The 14,730-nt window shown below is 39.9% G+C and overlaps 3 protein-coding genes across 3 annotated transcripts; all 3 read left to right on the plus strand.

Annotated features, from left to right (window-relative positions):
• Positions 1 to 482: 482 nt before the first annotated feature.
• Positions 483 to 2,012, plus strand: LOC140138955 (cytochrome P450 2J2-like). The gene is made up of 2 exons (XM_072160735.1): positions 483 to 846; positions 1,846 to 2,012. Exons 1-2 carry the CDS (start codon positions 483 to 485, stop codon positions 2,010 to 2,012), a joined length of 531 nt encoding a protein of 176 aa, XP_072016836.1.
• Positions 2,013 to 4,362: 2,350 nt separating this feature from the next.
• On the plus strand, positions 4,363 to 9,592 carry LOC140138956 (cytochrome P450 2U1-like). The gene is made up of 2 exons (XM_072160736.1): positions 4,363 to 5,086; positions 9,426 to 9,592. The coding sequence occupies exons 1-2, from the start codon at positions 4,363 to 4,365 to the stop codon at positions 9,590 to 9,592; spliced, it is 891 nt and encodes a 296-aa protein (XP_072016837.1).
• A 4,253-nt stretch (positions 9,593 to 13,845) lies between these two features.
• LOC140138957 (cytochrome P450 2U1-like) lies at positions 13,846 to 14,436 on the plus strand. The gene has a single exon (XM_072160738.1). The coding sequence runs from the start codon at positions 13,846 to 13,848 to the stop codon at positions 14,434 to 14,436; it is 591 nt and encodes a 196-aa protein (XP_072016839.1).
• The last annotated feature ends 294 nt before the right edge of the window (positions 14,437 to 14,730 follow it).

Consider the following 14,730-nt stretch of genomic DNA (forward strand, 5'->3'; position numbering starts at 1 on the left):
ATTTTTATGATTTGTGTCAGCTAAACGGACAATTTGCCACCATTTTGGTCAAAATCGGAGCAAGTTGACAGTTTTAATCCATGTACAACCAAAACGTGCCATTTTTACCCAAAAATGAGGTTTTTGTAGAATAATTCTGTAACGATAGGTCATATATATATATAGATACATAGCGCACACTATACATTTGGAAAACCCTTTGATCAGACGTATAATTTGGTGTATCTGTTGACAAAATTGGAGTATTTTCACCAGGGGTTAAATCTAAAAATGGCCCCACATCTTAGAATCAATTTCTTTTATCACAATGTGCGAAAGTACAAAGGTCATGTACCTTTGCGTAGGTAATAGTTAATAGATAATAGTTGGCCAATGACCAATGACCAATGGTCATGCATATCATAGCACCAAGTAGCACTTGACACGTCTCACATACAAATTGGTATGAAACTTGATCAAGATTCCAGTCAAAAGTGTTGAAAATGACACTTAATAGTAGTTTAATCGATTGGTTGAATGTCAAGTCAATCGTATTGCTTGTGTTGGTGTTTCTTATGGTTGCGTGGTGGATGCAAAGACCACGCAATTTACCACCAGGACCATGGCGTTTCCCAATCGTGGGGTTCTTTCCTCAATTGTTGTGGTATCTGTACAAAGGAGAAGAATTGCATATGATAGTGACACGACTTGGACACAAATATGGAAAGATTTACAGCTTGGATTTATTCGGACTAGTTGTTGTGGTTCTCAACGATTTCTCTATTATGCAAGAAGGCTTGAATGACCCTGCGCTGAGCAACAAGGGATACAACAATGCCTTAGAATCCGAAATCTTTGGTAGTCACGGTAAGTTCATAGAGCATGTTACTACATGTATTCATGATGTAACAGGATTAACCAACGCTTTGCAGGGTTTATTGTTCTGGGTTTTTTTTTCGATTAGAGCGCTGACATATTGGAAAATGTTGGCAAAATGGCAATCAATATTCATGAGAGTGTACATTCAACGTGCAGTTTTTGAAATTGGGTGACTTGTGTTTGGCAGGTGCGAAATACATCTGACTGTGCGTTTTAATTAGTGCTGTTATGTGTTTAATTTCTATAATAATTATTATTATTACATTTATTTATCATTCCTTTCTTTTCTTTCTTTGTACTTATTCTTTCCTAGGCCTGGCACTTCTTTATCACTCCCTCGCTCTCCTTCTCTCTCCCCTTCTTCTCCTTTCTTTCTTTTTTTCTTTTCTTTTCTTTTCTTTTCTTTTCTTTTCTTTTCTTTTCTTTTCTTTTCTTTTCTTTTCTTTTCTTTTCTTTTCTTTTCTTTTCTTTCTTTCTTTTTCTTTCTTTCTTTCTTTCTTTCTTTCTTTCTTTCTTTCTTTCTTTCTTTCTTTCTTTCTTTCTTTCTTTTTTCTTTCTTTCTTTCTTTCTTTCTTTACGTAACGCATTGTTCCTTTGTGCCGATTTGATTTTACGACAAGCTATTCATCGAAAGGTACCTTTTGTTCAGGACAAAAGAGTTCCGACATAAAATCGGTAACTAACCTGATAGCGTATTAACGCGTTACAAGGCAGGCTATTGTCAATAAGTGATCAAAAGAATGTCATGTGAAAGCGCCCACTTGAGGGAGAGGTACCTATTGTTGTCATACAACCCACGGGTGTGACCAAAGAGCTTTTGTAAACATAGAGTGGCAATAGATTATGTAATGCTTTGTTCTTTCAATGAATCTACCTGTTCAGAAATTCATCCTATTTTAGTGAACGCTCCCATTAACTCATCTAGCGGGGACCCGCTAGTCTAGAATAACTTTTAAATGTTTGTCATTTGTTTTGTCTTTTTAACAGTACATTCTTACAAACACAACGCCGAGCTAAGGAAATTTCTTCTCACAGCTTTTCGAGGTTTGGGTATCGGGAAACGTAGCTATGTAGGCGATATTGTAGAAGAATCTAAGGCTCTGGTGGATGAGTTAAACGCCAAAGATAGTGCCGTATGGTATGTATTCCCGTAGGATTTGTTTGCTAAAATTGATTTTTTTGGTGTTTTGACTTCTATATGGACCAAACTGTCATAAAATGACGGGGTTCAAATTTTCACACCCCTCCCTCGCTTTGTGGGGGGTCACCTCAGTTTTGGCCCCCTTAACCTATTTTTGAACCTATTTCTAACATTTGTTAACAAATATTAATAATGTTTGAAACTTTTTTGTATCTGTTAAAGTACATTGAATATATTTAAGGGACTATCATTTTCTTCGGAGGGGGGTCCCAAATATACGGGGGGGGGGGGGGCATACATTTTTGGAAAGAAAAAAAGGGGGCATACATTTTTAATGACCAAAATGTAGGGAGTTACAAGATGACCACAGATAGTGTGTTTATTTTATTCAAACCAATACAATGTTAGCCTGTTTAGGGGGTAAGGTGTATTGGTGGTGGGGAGGGTCATAAAAGTTTGTTGCCGAAATAGGCGGGGGGGGGGGTCAATTTTATTGACGCCGACTTTTGGACAATTTGGGACACCCCACCCTTTTTCTAAGCCACTTGAAGTTTCTTTTTTCCATTTATAATTGGTCCGTCCTCTTCATTGGACCCCTTGGAGACACCTTACAGCTATATATGCCATTGTCCAATTAACAAAGTCGTGTTGTTGCTTTCTTAGTATTCTGTCGCAGAATATAGCTGTAGCATTTTTGTAAGAGAACGTTCTGTTTGACAGGTGTTGTTAAAGCCTAATTTCACAAGTTCAGGGTGATCTATTCTCAGCAGTCATAGAGTCAAATTAGTTCAATCGATTTCATCATCCATGGCATCATCGGCAACGTCCTCCCTTAGAGGAGTGCAAGGCAGGTCATTGCTTGAGCAGCTGCACCGTCCCTTGCAACCTGCTTTCCAGCCACATTTGACGAGTTCAAGTACTGCCTGTGGAGCAGGAATAGCAAGACATCTAACTGGAACGTACCCTCCATTCTCTAAATCCCATCCATTCTCTTTGATCGGTAGCAGCTCAGGGCAAATTAGTCTTGTATGATCTTTCTCTTCCTCAAGACGAGGGTAGCATTTCACCCTCCAAGTTCTTTGACATAAATAGTTCCCATCTGAGTGATGGCAGGGTTGTTGGACTTGTTGAACTGTAAACACGACACACAAAGTGCTCCAATGCCTTCACCAGAGCTGGAAGCTCACCATGAATAAGCTCAGGAGGAATGTAACCTTTACCACGTTCCTTGAAGTAATTAATGGCAGGATCATCATCATCAAGCTTCAGGTAGGCATTGATCCAAGTCTTTTGGAGATTCCAACAAACTTCCCTCCCCAGTCAGCACCAGCAAAATTGTGTAGTCCAAGTAGGCCTTGACATTGGTGATGTCCAACAACTTCAACTCGCTTGAATATTTCTATTTCTCGTACCCTTGCCTGTTTACAATTTCAGCGAAGTGTGAGCTGCAATGCGTCCACAAGATACTAAACCAAACGTATATTTCTCGCAAGGCACCATTAGCAGCCGAGGCAAAGACTTGATGTGGAATCAGGGTATCAGCCTCTTCATGTGTGCGCCCCTCCTCAAAATCATGTCCCTTGATGAAGGTGTCATATACGACGACCAACAGGAAAGAACTTTCACTTGAGAAATAGTGAAGCAGTCCCTGGCCTAACATACATGTCGGCTTCTTCTTGGTCGATGATGCAGATTGGACTGAGTTCCTTAATGGACATGGTAAGGCTCATTTCTGGTTGGATTTCGTATTCTACCGATGTAGTTAATCTTTTCTGTCGAGTCTTATTCTTTAATGACTGATCCATGTTTCGATCAAACAAAATCGACCCTCATAAATGACCAAATAATGGTAAAAGTTGTTCTTGTATTGACCAAGAAAAGAGGATTAGGTCACGAAATGTAATGATGACTGAAAAAGGGACATGGGTCAGTCCGGGGATCGGGGGTGTCTGGGGTCCCAGCTGAATAGAGACCCTAGCTACTGCTCCAAAAGTCAGAAAAGACAGTTCTGATTGCTTTAAAAGTGTAATAAATCAAATCAGAATATTTCAAAACCTACAAAATAACTTTAGTTTTACGAAAATTGGTTGTTAACTGGCTAAAATGCTGTTTTGGGGGTCCCAAAATGGATGACCCCCCAGAAAGAGGTAGGGGTCGGGAAAATTTGAACCCCATCAATTTCTGATAGTTTGGACCCTTTGGAACCCAGAACTGCAAAAAAATCAATTTTAGCACTCTAATCCTACGGGAGCTGTTTTCTTGACATACCATACTACACTAAGAGGGAAAACCGTGTAATCCACATTATTATGTTACAAACACAGTCACCAACGTTCTCTTCAAGATCTTGTTTGGCAAGCGTCATGAGTGCGATGATGACCAATTTCGCCATCTGCTCGATCTTAATAACAGATTTATGGAACTTCTTGGAGCTGGAGCTTGGTCTGTTCTGCTTCCGTACTATATCCCAAGCAAACACAGCAAGGATGTTAAAGGTTCAAAAAGATATAAACGCCTTTTTTGACAAACTTATTGATGAACACCGCGAACTCTTCAATGCCGAAAACCCAGTTGATTTCATTGATTTATGTTTGAAGGAAATGGATGAAAAGCCAACACCACATGACCCTTACTCGTACCTCCACAAACGCAATATCAAAGGTGTATTGAATCTCATGTTTTTGGCAGGAGGTGATCCGGTGGCTACAACATTAGAATGGTGCTGCCTATACATGACGGCACATCCTGAAATCCAGCAGAAGATTCATGAAGAAATAGATTCAGTTGTTGGCCGCAATCGGCTTCCGCTGCTTTCCGATCAAAACAACTTGCCATACACCAGAGCTACTCTGTTGGAGATTCAACGCCATGTAACACTGTTGCCTCTCAATGATTTCCATGCGGCTGGTAAGGAGACATCACTCTCTGGGTATCGTATTCCAAAAGGGGCCCTGATCATTGCGAACCTTTACGCCGTGATGAGAGACCCGATTGCGTTTCCAGAACCAGACCAGTTCAAACCTGAAAGGTTCATTGATGACAATGGAGAGTATGTTGAAAACAGGGACGTTATTCCTTTCGCAATTGGTAAGTAATAAGTATTTACAAATACAAGTCCATTTGCTCTAAAAATTAAGGTTATGATCATGATGACTGGATGCGTTACACTAGGTTATATACCTCTTCAGTTAGCAGCCTGGACAACCGATTCTTTAGAAATGCTTAGTCGCGCTGAAAGTCGATCGATAAATGTTAAAATCAGCACAATTCAGAGATACACCTTTTTGCTATGAAATTAATTTTCTCGGTCAAATATAAAGCAATATTTTTTTTTTCTTCAGTAATGTCAGTTTAAAATTTGCTTGCTTGATATACATTTTTTTACAAATCCTGGTGTTAAAATTAAGCATCAAATTGTGTCTTTTAGTGTGATATTTTTGATTTTTATAGGCCTTCAGTTCGCACGCGAGCTTTTTACGGAATTCATTTTTAGCGTCTCAAACTAATATAGTTTGCTAAAGAAAGATATTTCCCACCTCTGTAAAGCACATCGTGTGGGTCTATATATTATAGTTTTGTTAGAATTTCCGTTTTATTTTACCCTTTTTCGATTCATACTCCGAAAATGTCTAACTCAGTACTTTTATCTCGAGAGCAACCAACAGAAATAGTCGATATTTCCTTTGTTGTTTATCCAGGTCAATTTTCCATTGAAAGCAAATTGCCCGACCAGCGATTTGGTAGCCCAAATCCCCAATTGAGTGTTCTGGTTAAACATGATCAGTAGGAGCGCTATAGGCCTGGGAATTTCTTTGTTCTAGCAACACTGTAGCCATGCCGGTATTCCTATTAGACCCAGGGATATCGATCCACAATGCTAGTATTAGCCTTAGATTTCACTCGTTGATTTTGAAAAATGGTCAGCCGGCAGTTAAAATAGTGAAATGAAAACGCAAATTCTGACAAAACTATGATATATCGCTCACGGTGATGTGCGTTAGAAAGTTGGGAAAAATCCTTCATTAGCGAACTATCTTACTTTGAAAAGCTAAAAGGTTGATCCAAAAAAAGGCTCGCGGACAGAGTTTAAGCCTATCAAAATCGAAAATCTTACACTAAATGACTAAATTTCACGCCTAAGTTTAACACTAGAATTTGAAAAAAAAATACAGTATCAAGCACTACAATTTTTCCTGACATTTACCGGAAAAATGAAAATGATTGCTTTTCATTTGGCCGAGAAAATTAATTTTACATCGAAAAGGTGTAACTAAAAATTTAGCTCATTTCAACACCAAATTCGATCGTTTGTATTGCCTCATTAAATGACTGAGTGAGCCTTGCCAAACAAAAGAATCGGTTGTGCAGGCTGCTAACTGTCTTTGATTTCACTAACCACAACTTCCAAAGGTGTACCCAAAAAGTCACAAGAATGATACATGGTTGCAAACAATACGACTTTTACCCACTCATTATCACTAAATGGATGTTACGTCTTGAAAAACATAACATTATTCATAGGTGATCTGTGTGCTCCCTCCTGTGTGCTCCCACCGATTATCACTGGAGTGGATATGATGCATTAAAAGACATAACACCATTTCATGGGTGAGAGTGTCTGTGTGTTCCCTCCCGTGTGATCCCAACGATTATCGCTGCATGGAGTTATTGGTGTTATTATTTATTATTTGGACCATATTATGTGTCTTGCTGAAGGATGTGTTGGCTAGACTTTTAAAGGGTAGAGATTATCATAGGAAAATTTGGTAATGGAAAGCTATTGATGGTACTCAAAGTGTACAATACAAGGTATGTATGTCAGTTATGCGTGCTAATAATTTCCAATTAATCAATATCAGTGAAGGAAGGAGGCTTGACAAAATCATTTATTGTTATAAGTTAATAATTGATATAATTATTATATTTGAATAATTAGTATATTTTTAATTATATTTATCTCTTAAACCACATGAACTTTAGCACGATTGGGTATCACGACTCGTTATATATGATGTACAGTTAATATTCAAATATTCTTTGATACATATGATGCTTCAGTTTTTACACTAAAAATATTTAATTGAAAACCCTCCCACTCGGCTATTTTAAAAAGGTAATCAGGCTTCCTCAGCATGTAGCATTAAATTTTTCTAACTAGCAGCCTTTTAGAAACACTTGCCGAATCGTGGCTACTGCTGTATTTTAAGATGTAGAGCCATTTCAGATTTGACCCCTATAGTGACCGGTAATGATCACGCAAGGTCACACAGGGGTATAAATGTGAAAATGCACCAAATTATTTGTATGATTACAAGGATTTCAAAAATATATAGTTTATGCTATACACAACCTATCGTTATTCTACAAAAAACCTCATTTTGGGGTAAAAATGGCACATTTTGGGTGTACAGGGGTAAAAATTTCAACTTGGTCCCATTTTGCCAAAATTGGTGGCAAATTGTTTGTTTTGACATACAAATCAAGGAACAGTATTGTACTTACCATCTAAAATGTACCGTTTACTTGTTATTTGCAATGGAAGCCAACGATCAACTGGGCCCTATGGCCAGCCAATGGCATTTGACATTTTAACCTCTATCTCAGTAGGTTAACACAGTAGATATGCAAAACTATTATTTTTATGATTTGTGTCAGCTAAACGGACAATTTGCCACCATTTTGGTCAAAATCGGAGCAAGTTGACAGTTTTAATCCATGTACAACCAAAACGTGCCATTTTTACCCAAAAATGAGGTTTTTGTAGAATAATTCTGTAACGATAGGTCATATATATATATAGATACATAGCGCACACTATACATTTGGAAAACCCTTTGATCAGACGTATAATTTGGTGTATCTGTTGACAAAATTGGAGTATTTTCACCAGGGTTAAATCTAAAATGGCCCCACATCTTAGAATCAATTTCTTTTATCACAATGTGCGAAAGTACAAAGGTCATGTACCTTTGCGTAGGTAATAGTTAATAGATAATAGTTGGCCAATGACCAATGACCAATGGTCATGCATATCATAGCACCAAGTAGCACTTGACACGTCTCACATACAAATTGGTATGAAACTTGATCAAGATTCCAGTCAAAAGTGTTGAAAATGACACTTAATAGTAGTTTAATCGATTGGTTGAATGTCAAGTCAATCGTATTGCTTGTGTTGGTGTTTCTTATGGTTGCGTGGTGGATGCAAAGACCACGCAATTTACCACCAGGACCATGGCGTTTCCCAATCGTGGGGTTCTTCCTCAATTGTTGTGGTATCTGTACAAAGGAGAAGAATTGCATATGATAGTGACACGACTTGGACACAAATATGGAAAGATTTACAGCTTGGATTTATTCGGACTAGTGGTTGTGGTTCTCAACGATTTCTCTATTATGCAAGAAGGCTTGAATGACCCTGCGCTGAGCAACAAGGATACAACAATGCCTTAGAATCCGAAATCTTTGGTAGTCACGGTAAGTTCATAGAGCATGTTACTACATGTATTCATGATGTAACAGGATTAACCAACGCTTTGCAGGGTTTATTGTTCTGGGTTTTTTTTTTCGATTAGAGCGCTGACATATTGGAAAATGTTGGCAAAAATGGCAATCAATATTCATGAGAGTGTACATTCAACGTCCAGTTTTCGAAATTGGGTGACTTGTGTTTGGCAGGTGCGAAATACATCTGACTGTGCGTTTTAATTAGTGCTGTTATGTGTTTAATTTCTATAATAATTATTATTATTACATTTATTTATCATTCCTTTCTTTTCTTTCTTTGTACTTATTCTTTCCTAGGCCTGGCACTAACTTTATCACTCCCTCGCTCTCCTTCTCTCTCCCCTTCTTCTCCTTTCTTTCTTTTTTTCTTTTCTTTTCTTTTCTTTTCTTTTCTTTTCTTTTCTTTTCTTTTCTTTTCTTTCTTTCTTTCTTTTCTTTTCTTTCTTTCTTTCTTTCTTTCTTTCTTTCTTTCTTTCTTTCTTTCTTTCTTTCTTTCTTTCTTTCTTTACGTAACGCATTGTTCCTTTGTGCCGATTTGATTTTACGACAAGCTATTCATCGAAAGGTACCTTTTGTTCAGGACAAAAGAGTTCCGACATAAAATCGGTAACTAACCTGATAGCGTATTAACGCGTTACAAGGCAGGCTATTGTCAATAAGTGATCAAAAGAATGTCATGTGAAAGCGCCCACTTGAGGGAGAGGTACCTATTGTTGTCATACAACCCACGGGTGTGACCAAAGAGCTTTTGTAAACATAGAGTGGCAATAGATTATGTAATGCTTTGTTCTTTCAATGAATCTACCTGTTCAGAAATTCATCCTATTTTAGTGAACGCTCCCATTAACTCATCTAGCGGGGACCCGCTAGTCTAGAATAACTTTTAAATGTTTGTCATTTGTTTTTGTCTTTTTAACAGTACATTCTTACAAACACAACGCCGAGCTAAGGAAATTTCTTCTCACAGCTTTTCGAGGTTTGGGTATCGGGAAACGTAGCTATGTAGGCGATATTGTAGAAGAATCTAAGGCTCTGGTGGATGAGTTAAACGCCAAAGATAGTGCCGTATGGTATGTATTCCCGTAGGATTTGTTTGCTAAAATTGATTTTTTTGGTGTTTTGACTTCTATATGGACCAAACTGTCATAAAATGACGGGGTTCAAATTTTCACACCCTCCCTCGCTTTGTGGGGGTCACCTCAGTTTTGGCCCCTTAACCTATTTTTGAACCTATTTCTAACATTTGTTAACAAATATTAATAATGTTTGAAACTTTTTTGTATCTGTTAAAGTACATTGAATATATTTAAGGGACTATCATTTTCTTCGGAGGGGGGTCCCAAATATACGGGGGGGGGGGGTCATAATTTTTTGGAAAGAAAAAAAGGGGGCATACATTTTTAATGACCAAAATGTAGGGAGTTACAAGATGACCACAGATAGTGTGTTTATTTTATTCAAACCAATACAATGTTAGCCTGTTTAGGGGTAAGGTGTATTGGTGGTGGGAGGGTCATAAAAGTTTGTTGCCGAAATAGGCGGGGGGGGTCAATTTTATTGACGCCGACTTTTGGACAATTTGGGACACCCCACCCTTTTTCTAAGCCACTTGAAGTTTCTTTTTCCCATTTATAATTGGTCCGTCCTCTTCATTGGACCCCTTGGAGACACCTTACAGCTATATATGCCATTGTCCAATTAACAAAGTCGTGTTGTTGCTTTCTTAGTATTCTGTCGCAGAATATAGCTGTAGCATTTTTGTAAGAGAACGTTCTGTTTGACAGGTGTTGTTAAAGCCTAATTTCACAAGTTCAGGGTGATCTATTCTCAGCAGTCATAAGTCAAATTAGTTCAATCGATTTCATCATCCATGGCATCATCGGCAACGTCCTCCCTTAGAGGAGTGCAAGGCAGGTCATTGCTTGAGCAGCTGCACCGTCCCTTGCAACCTGCTTTCCAGCCACATTTGACGAGTTCAAGTACTGCCTGTGGAGCAGGAATAGCAAGACATCTAACTGGAACGTACCCTCCATTCTCTAAATCCCATCCATTCTCTTTGATCGGTAGCAGCTCAGGGCAAATTAGTCTTGTATGATCTTTCTCTTCCTCAAGACGAGGGTAGCATTTCACCCTCCAAGTTCTTTGACATAAATAGTTCCCATCTGAGTGATGGCAGGGTTGTTGGACTTGTTGAACTGTAAACACGACACACAAAGTGCTCCAATGCCTTCACCAGAGCTGGAAGCTCACCATGAATAAGCTCAGGAGGAATGTAACCTTTACCACGTTCCTTGAAGTAATTAATGGCAGGATCATCATCATCAAGCTTCAGGTAGGCATTGATCCAAGTCTTTTGGAGATTCCAACAAACTTCCCTCCCCAGTCAGCACCAGCAAAATTGTGTAGTCCAAGTAGGCCTTGACATTGGTGATGTCCAACAACTTCAACTCGCTTGAATATTTCTATTTCTCGTACCCTTGCCTGTTTACAATTTCAGCGAAGTGTGAGCTGCAATGCGTCCACAAGATACTAAACCAAACGTATATTTCTCGCAAGGCACCATTAGCAGCCGAGGCAAAGACTTGATGTGGAATCAGGGTATCAGCCTCCTCATGTGTTCTCCCCTCCTCAAAATCATGTCCCTTGATGAAGGTGTCATATACGACGACCAACAGGAAAGAACTTTCACTTGAGAAATAGTGAAGCAGTCCCTGACCTAACATACATGTCGGCTTCTTCTTGGTCGATGATGCAGATTGGACTGAGTTCCTTAATGGACATGGTAAGGCTCATTTCTGGTTGGATTTCGTATTCTACCGATGTAGTTAATCTTTTCTGTCGAGTCTTATTCTTTAATGACTGATCCATGTTTCGATCAAACAAAATCGACCCTCATCATAGCCATCCATCCTCTTTTCAATGCGTTTGTTGAATGCATTCTGAAAATCCGACAGCTTCAGCATGGTTGGTGTCTTCTTCGTACTTTGAAGAATAGCCATGGCGTCAACTATTAGAACTTTAACAGATGATTCTTCCTCCTCCAGGTCAGGCTCTGGGACACCTGAAGGATCTTCCTGCATCAGTTCAGGCTGTGGAACATCTGAATGATCATCCTGCATCAGGTCAGGCTGTGGGGGAACAGATAAAGGATCTTCCTGTATCAGGCCAGGCTGTAGGGCAACTGGAGGATCTTCCTGCACCAAGTCAGGCTGTGGGACAATTTCATTGAGCTCTGCCTTGGCATTTTCAACAGCGTGCATCACACTGGCTTTGTCTTTGGGGATGTACAGGGTTCCATCAACAGCACACAGCGAGTGGGCACCATTGACATATCGTACTCGCCGATTGTTTCCTCAAGTTTAGGTACTAAACTTGGTCGGCAACAATGAATTATCAGAAGTCTTCCCAGCAACTCACGTTCCTCACGCACTTTCCTTTTCTCCATCCAGTTCGAAAAGGTCTTCAACTTGAGTTTCTTCATTTTGTCCCACACTGAGAGTCTTGATGTAGAGATCAAACGCTCAGAAACAAACTCCTCAAAGCGCTTCCGGCCCTTCTCTGCAAACTGCAGAATATCATTATTTGCCTCATCTGATACAAGCGCCGATGAAACCAGACTCTTCAATTGTATTTGCTCTTTGAACGGATTGTCTCCACAGTGCAACTCAATCAAGTGAGGTAGCTTCAGATCATTTGCTCTTGACCTCATTGCAATCTCTCCTGAGAGCTGATAATGTTCTGTCCTTACAGAAGATCTTGAAGCTTTTGGGAAGCTCTTGATGTATTGATTCACTAGACCAGCAAGATGAGGTGTGGTAGTGACTAGTCGGTCTAGAGCGGCTTCATCTCTACTGAGTCCAACCATTCCACCATGTCCCTTTAGCTTCTTGATTTCCTGCTCGAGGGCTTGATCAGTGAAGATATGGGTGAAGGGTATCCTCTGATCTTGCCACTACAAATTCACCAGACTTCAGTGCATTCCATGTTTCTGGGTCATCTTTTTCTAGAGCATTCATTTGAGCAAGATGGGCTGGCATCAGACGAGATCATGAGCGAATAAATACTGGATAAGGTTCTCTAATGATGACAAGAAAACTCTCTACTGGTGAAGATACTGAATCAAGAACTGAGCGAACTTGCCAATGACGTTTTCATCTTCCAGTGGCTTGACATTGCTTGAGTATCAGGATTGGACTTCTTCAAATGTCTCTACCATCTGTGGGTTACGTTCATGGAGATTGCCCTTGAGATCACTGCATAGGATACGAACTGGACCTTTTGGAAGTGTCGATAAGAATGCATCAAAACGCAGCATCATAAGCTTGTAAGCTTTGCAACCGAAGATCCCACGAAGAGCTGGCGATTTGTATGCACCACTTTCAATAGCACATGTGTCGAGGCCACTACCATCAATTATTTTACCAAGAGCATGAAAGGCAGCAAATGCAATGTGGAGACCTCCCGCTCTAAATATCCAATGGGTGTTTCCAACCGACCGCTGAATCTTCAACACACGGGAGTCCAGGTCATGATCTAATGTTATCGGTGTCTTTCTGTGAGGGCCGACGACAGTGGCAGAGATACCCTGGGTTAACTGCAGAGCGGTATAGAGGGTCACATAGTCTGTCGGCGAGGTTTTATACAGTGGAGCAATAACCGCTGTGTTTGTACATGTGCCGCTTTCGGAGGACTGTGATAACAATAGTGATTTAGTAGCAGAATCAGAACAGAACAGGAAATGCCCTTCATAATGTTCTGCACCTGCAGTAAAATGTTAATTGTCCCTGGATGCCCCTGAAATGACCAAATAATGGTAAAAGTTGTTCTTGTATTGACCAAGAAAAGAGGATTAGGTCACGAAATGTAATGATGACTGAAAAAGGGACATGGGTCAGTCCGGGGGATCGGGGGGTGTCTGGGGTCCCAGCTGAATAGAGACCCTAGCTACTGCTCCAAAAGTCAGAAAAAGACAGTTCTGATTGCTTTAAAAGTGTAATAAATCAAATCAGAATATTTCAAAACCTACAAAATAACTTTAGTTTTACGAAAATTGGTTGTTAACTGGCTAAAATGCTGTTTTGGGGGTCCCAAAATGGATGACCCCCCCCCCCCCCCAGAAAGGGGGAGGGGTCGGGAAAATTTGAACCCCATCAATTTTTGATAGTTTGGACCCTTTGGAACCCAGAACTGAAAAAAAATCAATTTTAGCACTCTAATCCTACGGGAGCTGTTTTCTTGACATACCATACTACACTAAGAGGGAAAACCGTGTAATCCACATTATTATGTTACAAACACAGTCACCAACGTTCTCTTCAAGATCTTGTTTGGCAAGCGTCATGAGTGCGATGATGACCAATTTCGCCATCTGCTCGATCTTAATAACAGATTTATGGAACTTCTTGGAGCTGGAGCTTGGTCTGTTCTGCTTCCGTACTATATCCCAAGCAAACACAGCAAGGATGTTAAAGGTTCAAAAAGATATAAACGCCTTTTTTGACAAACTTATTGATGAACACCGCGAACTCTTCAATGCCGAAAACCCAGTTGATTTCATTGATTTATGTTTGAAGGAAATGGATGAAAAGCCAACACCACATGACCCTTACTCGTACCTCCACAAACGCAATATCAAAGGTGTATTGAATCTCATGTTTTTGGCAGGAGGTGATCCGGTGGCTACAACATTAGAATGGTGCTGCCTATACATGACGGCACATCCTGAAATCCAGCAGAAGATTCATGAAGAAATAGATTCAGTTGTTGGCCGCAATCGGCTTCCGCTGCTTTCCGATCAAAACAACTTGCCATACACCAGAGCTACTCTGTTGGAGATTCAACGCCATGTAACACTGTTGCCTCTCAATGATTTCCATGCGGCTGGTAAGGAGACATCACTCTCTGGGTATCGTATTCCAAAAGGGCCCTGATCATTGCGAACCTTTACGCCGTGATGAGAGACCCGATTGCGTTTCCAGAACCAGACCAGTTCAAACCTGAAAGGTTCATTGATGACAATGGAGAGTATGTTGAAAACAGGGACGTTATTCCTTTCGCAATTGGTAAGTAATAAGTATTTACAAATACAAGTCCATTTGCTCTAAAAATTAAGGTTATGATCATGATGACTGGATGCGTTACACTAGGTTATATACCTCTTCAGTTAGCAGCCTGGACAACCGATTCTTTAGAAATGCTTAGTCGCGCTGAAAGTCGATCGATAA

This window comes from Amphiura filiformis, chromosome 18 (assembly GCF_039555335.1).
Source record: "Amphiura filiformis chromosome 18, Afil_fr2py, whole genome shotgun sequence".
In the NCBI taxonomy this organism is placed as follows: domain Eukaryota; kingdom Metazoa; phylum Echinodermata; class Ophiuroidea; order Amphilepidida; family Amphiuridae; genus Amphiura; species Amphiura filiformis.